Raw genomic sequence first — 17,262 nt, forward strand, 5'->3', positions numbered from 1 at the left:
CTTCCCTTTTTAAAATTGTATCTGCATTCCAGAAACAATGAAGAAGGGGGGGTAGAGGGCCAAAACACAAAATCCATCATTCTTAAAAAAAAATCAAGTTGTCCCAACCTACCAAAATTAAATTTGTAGTTGCTGGTCATTCCCATAATTAAATTCATGTCACAAATTTCTAAGAAAAATGAACACTGTGACTAATACAGTTACTTTCTGCACAGTTGTGCCAGAATGAGTGAAGAATTGCTTTATCTGAATAGTAGATAGTCTTTTTTTCTGTTTAAAGATAGCTTTTAAAACCTAGTATTGCAGGGATTGATTAAGGTATAATGGTATTTATCTTTACATGAGTATTTGTAGATGGAGCAACGTACTTTGTACTTCCCTATGATCAGTTTAAGGAAGAAAAAAAAAAATCAGTAAAATTGATAATCAATTGTATTTATGATGTGAAAATATGAACTATTTACCATGTACAGTAAATTGCATCGCAACTACTCATTGACCCATATTATGTAACATTATGGCTTAAATTAGAAGTACTACCAATATATAACATTACGCATGCAAGTGATTGTGTATTGAACTTTATAAAATTACTATCATTTACATACTATGGAAGTTGTTTACCATAACGTGGGTGCAACAGATTATATATATATATATATATATATATGTAGCAATTGACTGCACTTGCACTGTCAACACAACACACTATGAAAGTGCTAAATGTTATGTGTGGAAGAGATATCATAAGTAGTCTAAATATATTATGGATTTTGTAAAACAAAAGTACAATTTAAAAGAAACATATGGACCCAAGAAAATGTATGTCAAATCAAAAAAGTGAAGTTGCTGCATTTAAACTATGCTATACCAGCAGTGCAAACGGCTGTCATGAAAATGGTTAGATACTGATATAAAAACACTTTTGTATTGTGTAAAATGAAAAAGGAAGATCATTCTTCCATTACATTTCCTCACCGTCACTTTCAAATAATAATAATACAAATCACGTCAATGCTACCGTGCGTAATTGGCACCCTTTCTGTAAAGCTAACATGCCATCAGATTTTATTAAAGCCCATTGTGTAATAAAATCTAATCATTTATTCTGTTTTCCAATTATTGTAAAGCAGCGGGCTTAAATGGGGGGAGGAGATAATGAAATTAACTTCCTAACTTAGAGCAATTCTCTGTGGCACAATGATCAGATATTCTCTTGGTCTGAAATGTATGTAAATTTTATTCATCCGTCATTAGTTATTACCATTGCTGCTACATAAAAACACAGTTTTCCTTAACAATTAGATCTTAAAATGTTGCATATTAAATTAGGCAAGGGACACTAAAAAGCCCAGCGTGAATATGTAAAATATCTCATTCTAAATACTGAACTTTTGACACTTGAAATAAAAGTTTTCTGTAGTGACAGAGTTGTGTTTAACCTGCTGAATGTACTGTTTAAATAGTTATACAAAACACAAAGAAATGTTTTGGTAGATTCAAGTGTAAACATTTCCAGTTTTATGAATGGGCAAACAGATACATAAACAAAAGATAACTTGATAGTAATATACTGTGGTACAGATTCTAGTGTAAGTTACAAAAGTACTTTATTTTCCTTATTTTTACATGTCTGTTAATGGCAAGCTATTATGATGATGATGATGATGATTGTGTATCAACTGCAGTGTACTGTACATGCACACAAATCTCTGTAGTATTTCACCCTCTCCATGGCACTTACGTATAAGTACTATTTTTAAACTTGCCAACTTGTGTATGTGTACACATATTTCTTAACCCATTAGTGACATAACCTTTGATTCTTGACAAAAAGGAATCAAAGAAACTAACTGCAGTGTTTTTTGTATTATTAGTAGTATAATTATTATTGAAAATAATGATAAACAATACCACTGAACTTTGTACACGTCACGTTAATTGGTGCTTTATCTTTTCTTCCACAATTACATTGGAGTACGCAAGACCGTGTTTTCCTTTCCCAGGACCCTTCATACAAGTAATGGTTATTTGACGGACCTCTTAAAAAGGATCTATATATTGATAGAAACCTTTTTCAAAGACTTATCTGCAGAGAAATCAATTCTGTCAATTCAGATAACGCATCAGAATGATCACTGTAAAAATATCATATTTAAGCTGAAACGTGTATTGTATAGTTATTCCACCATAAATCAGCAGTGGTGAGTAAAAATGCACTAAATTATTAAGATCTTGACTGACCTGAAACAGTCGCATAGATTTTAGTTACTAATGAAACGACCACAGAGTAACTTTTTTGTTTACAATATACAAATAAATAAATAAATAAATAAATCTCCTATAAACCAGCTTTAAAGCAAATAAATGCAATTGGAAAAGAAACACAAAAAATATCCAATTTACATACACATATCCCTTAAACTGAAATTCTAAGCTGTTTATATCTAGTTTTTTTTTTAAACTGTAAGCAAGCTTACAGCAAAAGTAAATGTAGCCCTATATAAGGTATATCACAAATCTTGTTACAAAAACAGACACACGCACTATATAAACACAGATTTAGAGTTATTAAAATGCACACACATATATTATATATTCATGAGCATTACAAAATGAGACCAGTGTTTCTCTTTGTCCCTTGAGTCTTGAGTTTATTAAGTATTGACTTCTATATACAGAGGCTCTGTTTATTCTCTCCAAAAAAAGAGTTCATTGTGGCTAATCACACAGTGTGCAGCACAAGATTAATAACTCAGTATTCATCTAAGAAAGTTAAAACACAGCCACTCACCAGAAAACTTCCAAAGGCTGAATTGAATATAGCAGCAGCCTGTGAAAAGAACAAACAAAAAAAACAAACATAAAAAATATGAATTAGTCCATATATTTTGCTGAAAGACACTGCCATTAAACTGTACCGAAACAAGTCACCAACAAATCTGCAATGATGAAAAACACAGTGTGGCATTAAACATTTTCCTCAGACTGATTTGAAAGCACTTTTGCAGGCAAGCACTGGAAAAGGTTAGCGTTTTATCTAAATAGACACCATTCAGTAAATTACATGAAATATTTCTCTTTAAGAAAACAGTTCAGCATATCCCTATAAATAGCTCTGGTCAAGAGGACTCTAATCTTGCAGAGTTTAGCAGAAAACAACTGCAGAAACACAGGAAAGGTACTGCAGACATTAGAAGTCGCCTGTACATACTGCACAGCCAACGCAAAAGCCGATTACAAAATACTTTATTAAGTAATTTAACAATGTCCATCTTCCAAAGCCTTAGCTGTAAAGCTTTCAAATGAAAATGTATCTAGGCAAAGCAATAATACTGTAAATCAAATTCTTTCAAGCAGTGGCCTTTGCTTACCTAAAGGGACCTTTTAAAACAAAACAAAAAATATATATATATATATATATATATATATATATATATATATATATATATATATATATATATATATATATATATATACACACACACACACACACACACAAAAAAAATAATATATATATATATAAGAAAAAAAAAAAGCTGAAACATCAGCATATCTCTGTAATCCAAAATGTTCAGAAGGTCTGTTTTCTTCTTCTCTTTGAAAAGCTATCCAAAGAATTAACATGGGCAAAGTCACAAAAAAAAAAAAAAAAAAAACACAAATACAAAGGTACACCTTATTGTGATAGCAGAGCCTCATTTGCTGTAAGATCTTGCTTGTCGGTCAAACGACAGTACAAAGGAAAAGAAAATAAATTAACCACCAAAGACCACGATGCCAGTAAGTTCCGCAACTTTGAATGAAGTCCAAAGCCAAGTCCATGAGATGAAGCTCAAGCCCCTGCACATTGCTCCAAAAGATGATGAGACTGAATGGGTAATGAGATCCCTGGCTCCAGAGAGCTTAGCTTTCTTATTCATGTTCATAATTAATTCAAGAACTTTGATAATTTCATTAGATTCTTCGTTTCCTAGTCTTATCAATAAATGATGGAATGGACGGCACTCCTCTGTGACCAGGAACAGACTCAGAACCTTTGCTTACTAATAGGGACGCAACATATGGCACTCTGCTAGACAGGGACATTTCAAAACCTGATGCTAAATAAAACATTATATCAGGCAGCTGGAAACTCACATATTTTAACATTTCCTCCCATATTAGCAGGAGTGTGTTTTTGGGAAAGTTTTTCTCCCTTAGTAAAATTGCAGATGATTTTTTTAAGTGTAACTTTATCTATCAGTCTTTCCTAAAATTATGTTATCACATACTAGCAATACGTTTGCCTTGCCTGGTAATTCATCTTTGTTCCTGTGAATTACAATAAAAGTAGTAGTGTATATAAATCCTAACATGGTTCAGTAATTCAGTTCTCTGAATGTTTACTATTTCCAAACACTGCAAGTATGTTCAATGGTACTCTGTGGCTTTAAATGTACCTTTGTTAAACAAAGCTTGAAAAATCAACTTCCTCACCTTTTATTAAACATTAAAAATTATAGTAAAAATAACACCAAAAACATTGTCAAGTTGTTAAGGCATTCACCAGGTAGACATTTTACATGCTCTTCAATACATTGGGACAGCTAGTGAGATGCATTTTGCACTGGCTGGACCCCCTTACAAGCAGGTACCCCAGATCTGACCATTAGTCAAGTTGCTGCTAAGATGATAATATTGTTTGTTGTTGTTGGTTTGGGAATCATGGCCTCTAATTATACCAGGTGGTGGCAGCGAAGATATTTGACTGAAGTCCAGACTGACAGTGCTGTTTAAATGATGGAATCTGGGAACAGCTGGTCAACTTGGTGTGACCAATTCTGTTATTTCCAGATTGTGGTCACGTTATCAAACCACAGATTTGTACCCTAGACATCCTGGTGTCAAGGAAATCCATGCTTAAATTAATTTTAATATAAGCAATTCCCACATATTTAATTCAGACTACTGTCTGTGTGACATGCTGTGGTGATTGGGTTGTTAACACCGACTCCAGAACATTCTTAACCAGATCTACTTCAAAGCTTGTTGATTAGACCAAGGCACTGGCCAAACGTAGTGTTAACTCTTCACCTTCCAAAATGCTATCTGACTGTCTGGTCTAAGGTGTCATAAAACTTGCCAAGCCAAGCTATAGCGACTATGCAGTTGTACCATTATTGTGTTAAAAGTTAGTTATGAATGACTTTAAGAATGATTTTAAATTACATAGCTTGTAGACACAAGTTTAATAGTCATTTTGAGTAAGTTTCTCAATAAACCTGAAGAGACTGCTGATTACTTGCTCGACGTACATGATTTTTCAGTGACGAATCCAAATTTCATCTGTTCATAAATGATCGACATGTTCAAGTATGGAGAGCCTGAGGATAACTATTTTCTTGATTAAGACCATTTTGGATGAGACTCACTTGCATGGATCCTACTGTACATCAAAGGGGTGGATTTACAGCTCAATGGAACTTTGTCTTGGACCCTGCAGTAAGACCAATTTGAAAGATAATGCTTGTTGTCATTCTGCCAGGATGGTCATGAATTGCCTTGAGCAGGAGAAGATAGAAGTTATGGACAGGCCAGAAAGAAGTTCAGACCTTAATTCTATGGTACACCCCTGGGACCTTCTAGGAAGTTGTGTACATCAGCATCATAACCCTCTATGCACTGACTGAAGAATGGTACAGGATCTGCTAAAACGTAATCTACCAGAATTATTTCTGACAAACTTTATATCTTGTGTGCTACGTGTGTACCCTGTATTGAACAACAGTACTCCCCATCCCCAATGGGACTGTCTCTGTTTTGATTTTATCGTGTGCTGCAATAACGGAGAAGTTACACCACAGTCAACACCTCATAAGATCAAAAGGATTTACACCCTGTCCCCGGAAAGAACTGCCCAGGACAAAAATTTAATGAGCAAAAAGGCCTTATCACAAACTCCTGTGACATTCCACCCAGAGACACACCTTACCCTATAGAACACTGTATAAAATCTACTGTAACACTTGTGTACCTTAACAGTCTCTTGTAGACTCTTCCCTTGTATACATTGATTAAAAAATCTAGAGCCGATAATAAACTTGAATCTTGAGTCTCTTTGGATAGCGGAGAATAACTACATCGATGTAGTCATTATGAACGTAGAGACTGCATCAATGCCAGGGGAACCCATACTCCATACTGGAACATTCCTATGGACCACTATGAACTGTATGAAAAATTGGTCTCCAGGAATTTGAATTTCCCTGGGTTTCATGTTTAGATGTGTATCACTGATGTCACATACATAATGACATGTAGTTGTCTGTTAATTTCAGTGTGCAAAGCAGTGGTTCACAAACTGTGGGTCTCGACCCCAAGTGGGTCGCTCCATCAATGGATGGGGTGGTAAGAAGCCACCTCATTGTCTCGCCGGCTTGCACACTGCAAGGCGCAGTAGCCTCTCAGGGCAGTGTGATAACCTATCTTTCATGCAAGACTGCATAGGCTCTACTGCCGTTAACCAATCACGTAACTCTGTTACCAAATATGGCCCTCCCACACGCTAGTATCAGATGCATGTCACTGAAAGACACCCCATACCACCCCAAGTTTGATTTGCTAATTATTAAAAGATGTGGGTTTTTTTGTTTGTTTTTTTTATATGAGGAGCATCACCTCCCAACAGAGGAGGGCAAAATTGTGCTCGCAAATACAGTGAAGCTTTCCTTGAGTATGGCTTCACCAGAGTTTTTGTGATAAATGAAGAAAAGCCAAATTGCCTATATGTCACAAGGTGTTATATAGCAAAAGCATGAAGCCAAATAAATTGCAGTGACACTTGGAAACCCCTCACAAGGAATACACGGGGAAATCCATAGCATTTTTCCAGTGAAGGAAAGCGGGCCTTGTCTGTGGCAGTCCACAAAGCAGGGCTGCCCAACTTAGTGAAGAGGGTTGCTTGGTTTGCAGTCTGGACTCACAGAGAGCAACTGGAAGCTAAAGATTTAAGCAAAGATCTAGGTGCAGTCTTACAGCAGGCCACATCCATTGTGAACTACATCAAGCCTCACCCTCTTCACACAGTTTTGCAAACAGACGTGCGCGAAGACATGGGGTCTGATCATAACGTGGTTTTGTTTCACACTGAAGTTCTTTGGCCTTCAAGAGGAAGGGTACTAGAACAATTTTTTGAACTGAGAGTACATCTGCTTGCCTATGCGATGGACCTCAAAAAACCAGAATTTGTCAATTTTCTCTGTAATCAAAAAAAGACTATACCACAGACATATTTGCAAAACTGAATGCAGGTTTGCAAGGAAAGAACATTAACATCTTTCAAACGAGCGATCGAATCACAGCATTTGTTAAATAAAATGGCTTTCTGGATGCATAATCTATTGAAAGTCAAACAATGAATCCTTCCCACAGCTTTGCAAGTTCCTGACTGACAATTAAATTATTCAGCCACCCACAGAGGTCATGACTGAGCATCTCAGCCAGCTGGAGACACAGTTTGTGTCGTGTGTCCCGTCCCGTGTCCCGTCCCGTCCCCCCCGTGACTTAGACATGGCAAAATATGATTGGGTGCAAAACCTCTTTCGGTGCACACCTGATGCTATGGATTTGACAGCAGCTGAAATCGAACAGCCAATTGACATTTCCTGTGATAGACTCTTGCAAGGAACATATGCCCGACTTTCTCTCCCGGAGTTCTGATTCAGTGTCAAGAGTGAATATCCTGCACTCTCAACACACGCCTTAAAAATGATAGTGCCATTTGCCAGCATTTATTTGTGTGGAGCTGGATTCTCTGAACTTGTGTGCATCAAGTCTCGAGTATCGAACCACCATGGATGTAACATCAGAAATTAGATGTGCAGTTTCAATCAGTTTTGAGAAGCTGTGTCACAGCATGCAAGCCTGCATGTCACATTAGACTTGGCGAGTACATTAAGTAACGTATTAATGTGTTGGTTGCTGTGTTTTTTTGGTAGTTTTGTTGCTTTGGTTGCTTTCCAGGGTCACATACATTTTTAGGTCTCAAAATGGGGTTGTGCAGGAAAAAAAGTTTGGGAGCCTCTGGTGTAAAGAGTGCTCCTTTGAAATACTCAATTAAGATTCTGCTTATTAATGTGTTTAGAAAAATGTAAATTTGAATTGTTGCTGCTTTCATTTTTTGGAAAAGTGTATTTTTCATAGATTTATCACAGTAGAATGACCTAAAGTTCTGGTCTCATTTGGTGGCTGGAGGGTGAGCAACATTCTCAATAATGAGGACACCGCAGCAGAAGAGAACGAGCAAAACATAAAAAAGCTAATTTCTGTGCAAAGACGTTATTAAGCTCAGAACAAAGATTTACATCAAGAAGTCATTATTAAGCTCAAAACCTATTTATAAGCTTTAGAAATGTAGCACATGTCTATCAGAAAATTCTGTTGACATTACATATTCAGTATGACTATTCATCTTAATGCAGTGCAGGAAACAAATTCAGGTTCTTGTAATGGGTGCTAAATTGAATCAGGTGTCTGGTCCTTTTAAGGAAATTAAGTTGTTTTGTAGAAAGGGGGGGGGGGGGGGGGGGGGGGGGGGGGGGGGGGGGGGGGGGGGGGGGGTTGGGGGGGGTTATTACTCTTGGTTCGGACAGCTGAACTACTTACCCTTACTGGGGACCCGCTGTCGTACATTCGTCTGGACAATATCTGCATGTTACCGTCCCGATGCCTATTTTTCACTCACTCGCCCGCTCGACATTGCCTTCTCACGGGGGACCCATTAATCTCGAGCGCTGTTCTTACACAACGTTTATTTGAACATATATTCTGCAGATGATGACAGTTAATAAAGGAAATCTTTTATAAGCTATATTTTTACATATCTTTCTGATTATGGTCATTATTTGGTATTGATAGATCATTTCTTTATTACATAGTTTTAAAAGGAGGTGTATTTCACAGATACACTTCCAATTCCTGCAGTGCACCTCACAGCTTCATGAGAAATATTTATTGCCATCCTATTTCTTCCAAATCTGTTTTATTTAATAATGCAGTGTGCAAGAAAATCAACTACAGGGTCTGTATTTTATTGCAGATATGACAGGTCTCCTTCATTACATCAATATATATCAAGATGAAATGAGAAAACTATACCTAAATTAAGTTCACTCTGCCAGTTAATTATGAATACACTATGTCAAATTCATTTTTAAAAACAACAGATAAAAGGGATGACCAGGACAGGTCTATCTATATCAGTTCAGAAAAATTATCAACTTTTAAAAAGACATGTTTTTCAGCTACTAAAATTAAGTTTAACTCTATAGTTTTTTTGTTAAACTAAACCTGAAATTAAATTTACAGAACAAACAAAAAACATTTTAAAATAGAAAAAAAAACATCTATTCTATATTTCCAAAGTACAGTAGTCTCCGGCTAAGAGAACGCCCCTTGGGAAGTGTTCTGTAAGAGTTAGACACCAGGCACAACATGAATCAACCAATAAATAAATACATGTGTATTACTTGTCATGACGCACGTGCATCAACATATGAAATGAACTGAATAAGTAAAAGCAAAACAATAGGCAAGTGTATGTTAATAAACTATAATAATAAAATAACAGACAAAGTAATGTTAATAAAACTAAAGCAAAACACGATCAAAAAGCTTAAATCGCTCTGTACTATGAAATTAGCTGGTGGGTGTGTTTCGGTCTATCAAAATGGCAGAGGCAAAAATAGTGGGAGTTACTTAAGGATTAACTTAACATTAATAAACTGTCAAACTAAATTAACACAGCACCCTTACACACAAAATGCAGCAGCACTATACAAGAATGGTGAAGCAACTCACCAGAAATGGAAACACCAAATTGCTCGGCGACTTGTGTCTGATTCAGGGTTTTTTTCAAGAGCTCAAACAATTTCCAAATGTGTGTAGCAACAGAAACAGTGGCACATTTTGCCATTTGTTTACATGGCGTTTTGTAGCGATGAGGTGCACTCGTGGAAATCAGAATACAAAACAATTCAATTATTTGACAGCGGTTCTGGAAAGATTTAATAAACCAATCAGTTTTGAGTAATCCAAATGTTTGCTAAATTACAATAGCAGCACATTCAAAAGCTCGGCTATACCTCTGTTCAACAGGGCTCTTGGGATTGAGCAGCCACCACTTCAGTGGATACCCGTTGTCCCCTATCAACCAGCCGCTCAGACTGTCATCCCGCTGAAACGCAGCTGCCTCCAGCAAGGGTAAAGGGTAAAAAAGGGGGGTGGTGTTATGTTGGTGTGTTGGGGGTGGGTAAGTCAGGTAGGTGGGGGGGTTTGTATGGGATTAAAAATAGGGTAAAAAGGGGGGGTTAAAAAAAATATGGGGGGTCAAACTCATTAGGTTTTGGTGGGTACAACATGATTTAATGTTATCGGGGTTAATGTGGCGTGTTACGTTTCGAGACGATAGTGGGTAGCAAGTGTCCGATAAGTACCCTGTGGTGGTACTCGTCGGTGGGGTGGTTTTAGTGTAGTGTGGGTGGGTGGGGGGTGGTTGGCCCCTATGGGCACCACAGGTGGGTGGATAAGTTGGGTTGGCGAAAAGTCTTGTAGGTAGTAGTTTGGGCGCTTTTGCGTACCGAGTATTGGTAAAAGGTGGCTACCCGCTATTGTGTGGGGGGTTGGGGGGGGTGGGGTGTATTTGCACCCGTAATAACTTAGGGGGTGGGGGGTGGGTGTGGGGGGGGTATTGTGGTGGTACTAAGTGTATACGTCGTGTAATAGCACTACATCGGGTGGGGCGGGGTGGGTACCGGGGGGGGGTAAAAAAAAGTTTGGTAGTGGGGGTAGTGTTTGGTGATGAAGTGTTGTGTAACAGCCTAATTGTGGTGTGGGTTAACAGGGGGAATGGTAGTGTCGAATGTAAAAGTGTCTGGATCGCACAGACACACACCACAGGTTATGGTAGTCACCATGTTCGTTGGTGACACACGAGAGGGGTCAATTAAGGTGAAAGGTCAGTGCGGGCGGGTAGGGGGGTAAGGTTGTTGTCTGATTCAGGGTTTTTTTCAAGAGCTCAAACAATTTCCAAATGTGTGTAGCAACAGAAACAGTGGCACATTTTGCCATTTGTTTACATGGCGTTTTGTAGCGATGAGGTGCACTCGTGGAAATCAGAATACAAAACAATTCAATTATTTGACAGCGGTTCTGGAAAGATTTAATAAACCAATCAGTTTTGAGTAATCCAAATGTTTGCTAAATTACAATAGCAGCACATTCAAAAGCTCGGCTATACCTCTGTTCAACAGGGCTCTTGGGATTGAGCAGCCACCACTTCAGTGGATACCCGTTGTCCCCTATCAACCAGCCGCTCAGACTGTCATCCCGCTGAAACGCAGCTGCCACCTGCGAGGATAAACAAGTCATGAGCAGAGCAATGATAGTTTGCATGCACATCTGTGATGTAGTTGTTGGCATCACAGATCACACACTACTTGCACATTGTCAGGACAGGTCCCCTTATGACTTACATAGAGGTGCCTATTCTGTGTTGGTGTGTGTACCTTAGTGGTACAAGCAAACTGTGTGCTCTCCACATGTTTCCTTCCAGGTCAGCCCGAAGTAGTTGGCAGATGTCAGTGATTGTTTGTCTGTTCAGACAGGATCAGAAAAGGCAGATGACTAAATATTTGGGGACATCTCCTCTTCTGGCCACGTAAAAAATATTATTATTATTATTATTATTATCATTTTCTTAGCAGAGGCACTTTTCCAGGGCAACTTACAATTGTTACAAAATAACAGTACAAAGTATCACATTAATCCAGTGCGCAGTCCATACTGAATTTCTCATTTTTCTCTTTCTTTCTTTGCCTGCTTCCCTGGTAGTTTCACCGGTATTTACAGTCAACCATGTAATTTGCGCTCAGTTTAGACCTGGTTTTCACATGTCTACTGGAACGCTAACACTGTTGATGATTTGCTAAATCACTACATTTGTATGAAAATAAGGACACTCCCCTAAAGTCCAGTCCATGTCCTGCGCTAACGCTGACTTGCCGAGTGGGCATTAAAACACGGTTGCTAAATTACATGGTGGGCAAAGTCTGTTTGCCCACTCATGCGTCTGATACTGTTTGCAGAAGCGTTTTTTGCCTTCGGGTTTTGCGAACGTTGCTAAATCGGGCCTATGTACAGAAACTGTATTTCGGTGAGTAAAATGCAACATTACCTTGAAGTCACAAGCACTTCCAATAGATACAGTGCATACTTTAATGCTAACTTATGGGGTATGCATTAACTACAACCTTACATGTTAACTTTAATGTTAATTTGAACTACAGTTCTACTTGGTCTTAAGTCCTGCCTTAATAATATTATAGTCGAGAAGTTGCTACTCTTGCTATAGTTAGCTACTGCTTTCACTGACTCTCCTCTCACGAGTAATCTAGGCTGGTAGTTTTGTTTTTCTGTAAATCTTCCTTTCTCAATCTCTTGTGCTTTCTCTTTCCAAGTCAACAGACATGCTCCCTAAAAATGAAAATAAATGAAAATATCCAACAATATTTAATAAACTGTACCGATACTGCACAAATGCAAATAAAGAAACGATAATATTGTATTCCTTATTGATCATCTTGTTATAGCAATATGCTGCATCCCGACTTTAAACACAGAATGTTTTATTTATTATATAGATTTACCTTCTAAAATTTGGTTTACAAATAGATAAATTGGTAGGTTAGGTTGTGGGAGACTTCAGGACTTCTCTGTACCGTCTTAAAGAATCCAATCGCTTATTCACCAGTCACAAACACCCAGCCCAGGCAGGCTACAATTAGCTGTCCCTGTATTTGTAGGACCCATTCTCCAGCTACCACTTGCAGTATATTAGCAATTGCCCATTGAGACGCTGGGAACCAACAAAGTAGAAGAAGCTTGAAAACATGCAAACTCAAGCTGTGCAGCAAAATTGCTATGCATATTCTTTATGCATTCAATTTAAACATCATACGTAAGTAATACATTTTCAATGCATAAAACACCCAGAACATAGCTTATTTGCAGCTCTGTCTAGATCTAATCTGAAAAACGATATCTAAATGCAACCCCCTACTATTTATATTTTATACTTCTATATCTGTAAAGCATTACATTGTGCACTGTAAGATGTTTTTATCTGTCATATCTCCAATAAAATGAAATAAGACTATCCACAAGGTTATTTCTTATTTACCCAACTAGTCTAGCTGCTACCCAGTTAATAGCAGGGCTGCTACTTTCTGAGCTTTTCAGCCAGCAACCCGTCCATCATCCCCCCCAAGCTACCCACAAGGTCATGCCGCAACTTTATTGCCGTGAGCCATAAACTTTATCTCCAGCATGCGTGTCCCATCTTTCACTGGCTGTTACAACCTTATATCCAAAATCAAATAGAGTTTTTTTTTTTTTTTTTCTGTGTAGAGCAGCAGCGTCCTCCATCAATATTGCAGCATGCTTCTAATGTTCCATGCCCAGCTCCTAATATAAATGAATGGCCAGAGGTGTCCTGCTGGGGGTACCTGGTGTCTCCATTGATTAATTAGGCAGGAAAAGACCTCTCTGGAACCTCTAAATGCAGACATCAAACGCAATGATACACTAAACCCATGTGTCAATCAAGCAACGCTGTCTAATGATTCCTCGGGGAGTTACTTTGGAAGCAGAAGGGACTGGAAAATTCAGAGAAACTAAAATTGGACTGAGAGACAGATTATAAGGATGATGAGTGGTATAAACAGGTAAGTAAACAAATGGAGAGATAAATAAATGGGCTGATGCATACAGCTTTAAATCAATCAGTCAATCTTCCTACAATGTTCAATCTAATGCCACCTATTTTACTTTTCCTCACCAACATGAACATTATATTGGTATTCATGAAGACAGGAATCACTCAGAGCTTTTTGAAATGTTACTAGATGACTTGGAATAGCAGCGCTGGCATATTTATACCAAGGTATTTACTTGGATTGCAGCTCTATTTATTTATTTAATATTTTTAATAAGATGCTAAAAACAATACCACCACCACAAGATTAAGCCACTTCTAACCCGTTTTTTTATACTATACTCCTGCAGGTGTAGTTGGTGATTTGCTTTGTATAAAACAGGATATTTGTATAGCTCTAACCTCATTTTTTATTATAAATGTGATTCATTTTGATTGAGTCACCCTAAGTTGTTCCCATTTTAATAAAAGATGCAGTAAGTTTAGTATTGTCCACTACATTTATTTAGTGTGTTATTAATCTGTTTGTAGTAAATTGAACAGTTCATTTAAGTACATTGAATCTGTGCTAATATTATTCAATAGGGAGCATAGACTTAAATTACACATTCCCTGAATGTTAGTTTTACTTTTTCATTGCAGGAGTTAAGACCCTAGATGCTGCATTTTTTTGTGAATTTGGCTCAATTAATTAGTGCCAAAGTCTAAATAATGCAGTTTGGTTTACAGCAGTTGTGCATACATTTACAACTAACTGTAATCGTGGAAGCCCCAAGAGTCAGATCGCGTACATACACATCCACTGCAAGCACCAGTTGTGCTAAACAGAGAGAACACACAATGGTTCTAAGTAACACACTGAAGACTAACAGAGTTGTTTTAGTCACAAATGTATTTTTTTGAGTTACCCACAAAGAACTATTTAATTTTCTGTTCATCCCATGCGTAATTAACCATTTACTTATGATGATAGGTTTAAAGAAGTAATTCATTTTTGTTATTTGTACACAGTCACAGACAAAATTATTGGCACCCTACACTTGATATAAGATAGTTCAAGAAAATATTTAGTGAACATTAGCCACCAAATAATTTCTGGTAGTTTAACAAACAATCTTTATAAAAAATAACAAAAGCACTTAAGCAATTTCAAACATCTGTTCATGACAAAAGCATTAACACCTTTATATTAAAAGTCTGTAAAAATGTAAATAGAACAAATAATAATATATTCATTGATCGAACACCACTACAGAGCAATTAAGATTATTTAATATTTAAGACAATTTCTCTATCAACACGTCAAGCATACAGCTAAGTCAACTCTGGATTCTTGAAGAAAATTAAAATGAAAGTTCCAGAATGACCTTCGCAATCACCAGATCTCAATTCAAACAAACTTTTTTCAGATGTATCATTTGTTAAAAATTACTAGAAATTGTGTATTTTGCTTTTTGTTTTATTGAAAAGTGGTAAAAGTTTACTAAATTAGCTTGTCCTTAAAATTGGTTACCTTGAATTATGGTATAATAAGCCAGTACTTTTGTCTGTAATGCAGGGGTTCCATCTGATTTTGAAAAGATATTATACAAAAAATATTCTCTGGCTATTCCTATAACATATAACCACCATATCAACTTCTACTAACTTTACAGACTATTTACAAACAAAGTAAAACATGTAAATGTAAAGGTAACAGTTTAGAAATACATTTAACATCTATTAAATGTAAAAGAAATATAATGAAGGTTTGCTTTTTGAACAAAGCATTACAATTATATATATATATATATATATATATATTATATATATATATATATATATATACACACACACACACACACACACACACACACACAACCGGTCAAAAGATTTAGAAGATCTCCATTTTTCCAGTTTTTATTGAAATTTATGCTGTTTAATGTCTCAATATACTCTGAAATTAAAGCACTGAACATATAAACAGTTGGAGATAAAAAAAAGAAATCATGGAATCGTTTTGATTAACAAAATTTAATCTAAATTTTTGACTCAAAGTAGCCACCTTTTGCAGATATAACAGCCAAACACACTTGTGGCATTCTTTCTACAATGGAAATCAAATATTGTTCGGAAAGTTCTTCCCAACACTGTTGCAGAAGTTCCCACAAATGTGTTGCATTTATAGGTTGCTTTGCTTTCACCCTTCTGTCCAGTTCATCCCAAACCAGCTCGATGGGGTTTAAGTCTGGAGACTGTGCTGGCCATTCCATGATTTGAAGCCTACCGTCTTGTTCTTTTCCTCTAAGGTAGTTCTGACATAGCCTGGAGGTATGTTTTGGGTCATTATCTTGCTGTAGGATGAACCCCTGACCAACTAGACGTATACCAGAGGGTATTGCATGGCGCTGCAAAATGCTGTGGTAGCAGTTTTGGTTCAGGGTGCCACTCACTCTGTGTAAGTCGCCGACTCTGGATCCAGCAAAAGAGCCCCAGACCATCACGTTTCCTCCTCCATGTTTGACAGTTGGTGTCACACACCGAGGAACCATCCTTTTGCCTACTCAACGGCATACAAAAACCCTGCGTGATGAACCGAAGATTTCAAATTTTGATTCATCGGTCCATAAGACCTTCTTCCAGTCTTCAGTAGTCCACTGGCGGTGCTTCATGGCCCAGGCAAGCCTCTTTTTCTTATTTTGCCATCTTAGCAATGGCTTTCTTACTGCCACTCGACCTGTCAAACATGCAGTTCGAAGTCTTCTCTTCACAGTTGAAACCGAGACTTGTCTTCTGATTCTGTTGTGGCTTTGGGTCTGCCAGACCTCTTCCTGTCAAAGTGTCCTCCAGTTTCCAAGTGCCTTGATGGTGTACTGTACTCACTGGCACCTTGGCTTTCTTTGCAATTTCTCTAAAGGAAAGATCTACACTTTTAACGGTTATAATGGTCTGTCTGTCTTCTTTTGTTAATTGCCTTTTTCTCGCCATTATGATAGCAATATACTACTTCCTGCAGTACAATACTGTCCAAATAATGCTTAAGAGGGTGTAGTAACACAGTCTGTTCCAACACTGCTTTTATACAGACAGAGGGTTTGTAAGTAATCAACAAAAGTTGGGACACCTGTAGGAATTGTTTGCATCAACTTTCAAGGCTTAATTTACTTCCATTGCTGCAGAACAGCTGTAAGTTGTTAACCCATTACTTGTTCCCTGAAAAAGGCCTTTTTGTATAACTCAGAAATGTACATTATTTTTCAGTTTTTGGTAACCTAAACTTTTTTTTTTTTTTTAACCTCTGGCAGTTTACCGCTTACCTTTGTACCATTTCAAGTTATTCACTGGACTTGAACTGCTTAAATTTCAACAAAAACTGGAAAAATGGGGGTGTTCTAAAACTTTTGACCGGTAGAGAGTGTGTGTGTGTGTGAAATATATATATATATATATATATATATATATATATATATATATATATATATATATATATATATATATATATATATTTATTGTTGTTGAAAATGTGGTAT

General features: G+C 37.1%; 1 protein-coding gene across 2 annotated transcripts in view; it reads right to left on the reverse strand.

Moving 5' to 3' along the window:
- Positions 1-17,262, reverse strand: part of LOC121321266 (sodium/bile acid cotransporter 7-A) — a 105,406-nt gene that overhangs the window by 69,586 nt on the left and 18,558 nt on the right. For both annotated transcript variants that reach the window (XM_041260170.1, XM_041260176.1), the window contains exon 5: positions 2,795-2,833. In XM_041260170.1, the coding sequence (XP_041116104.1) occupies positions 2,795-2,833 (39 nt within the window). The remainder of the gene's footprint in view (positions 1-2,794; positions 2,834-17,262) is intronic.

This window comes from Polyodon spathula, chromosome 1, assembly GCF_017654505.1.
Source record: "Polyodon spathula isolate WHYD16114869_AA chromosome 1, ASM1765450v1, whole genome shotgun sequence".
NCBI classification, from domain to species: Eukaryota; Metazoa; Chordata; class Actinopteri; order Acipenseriformes; family Polyodontidae; genus Polyodon; species Polyodon spathula.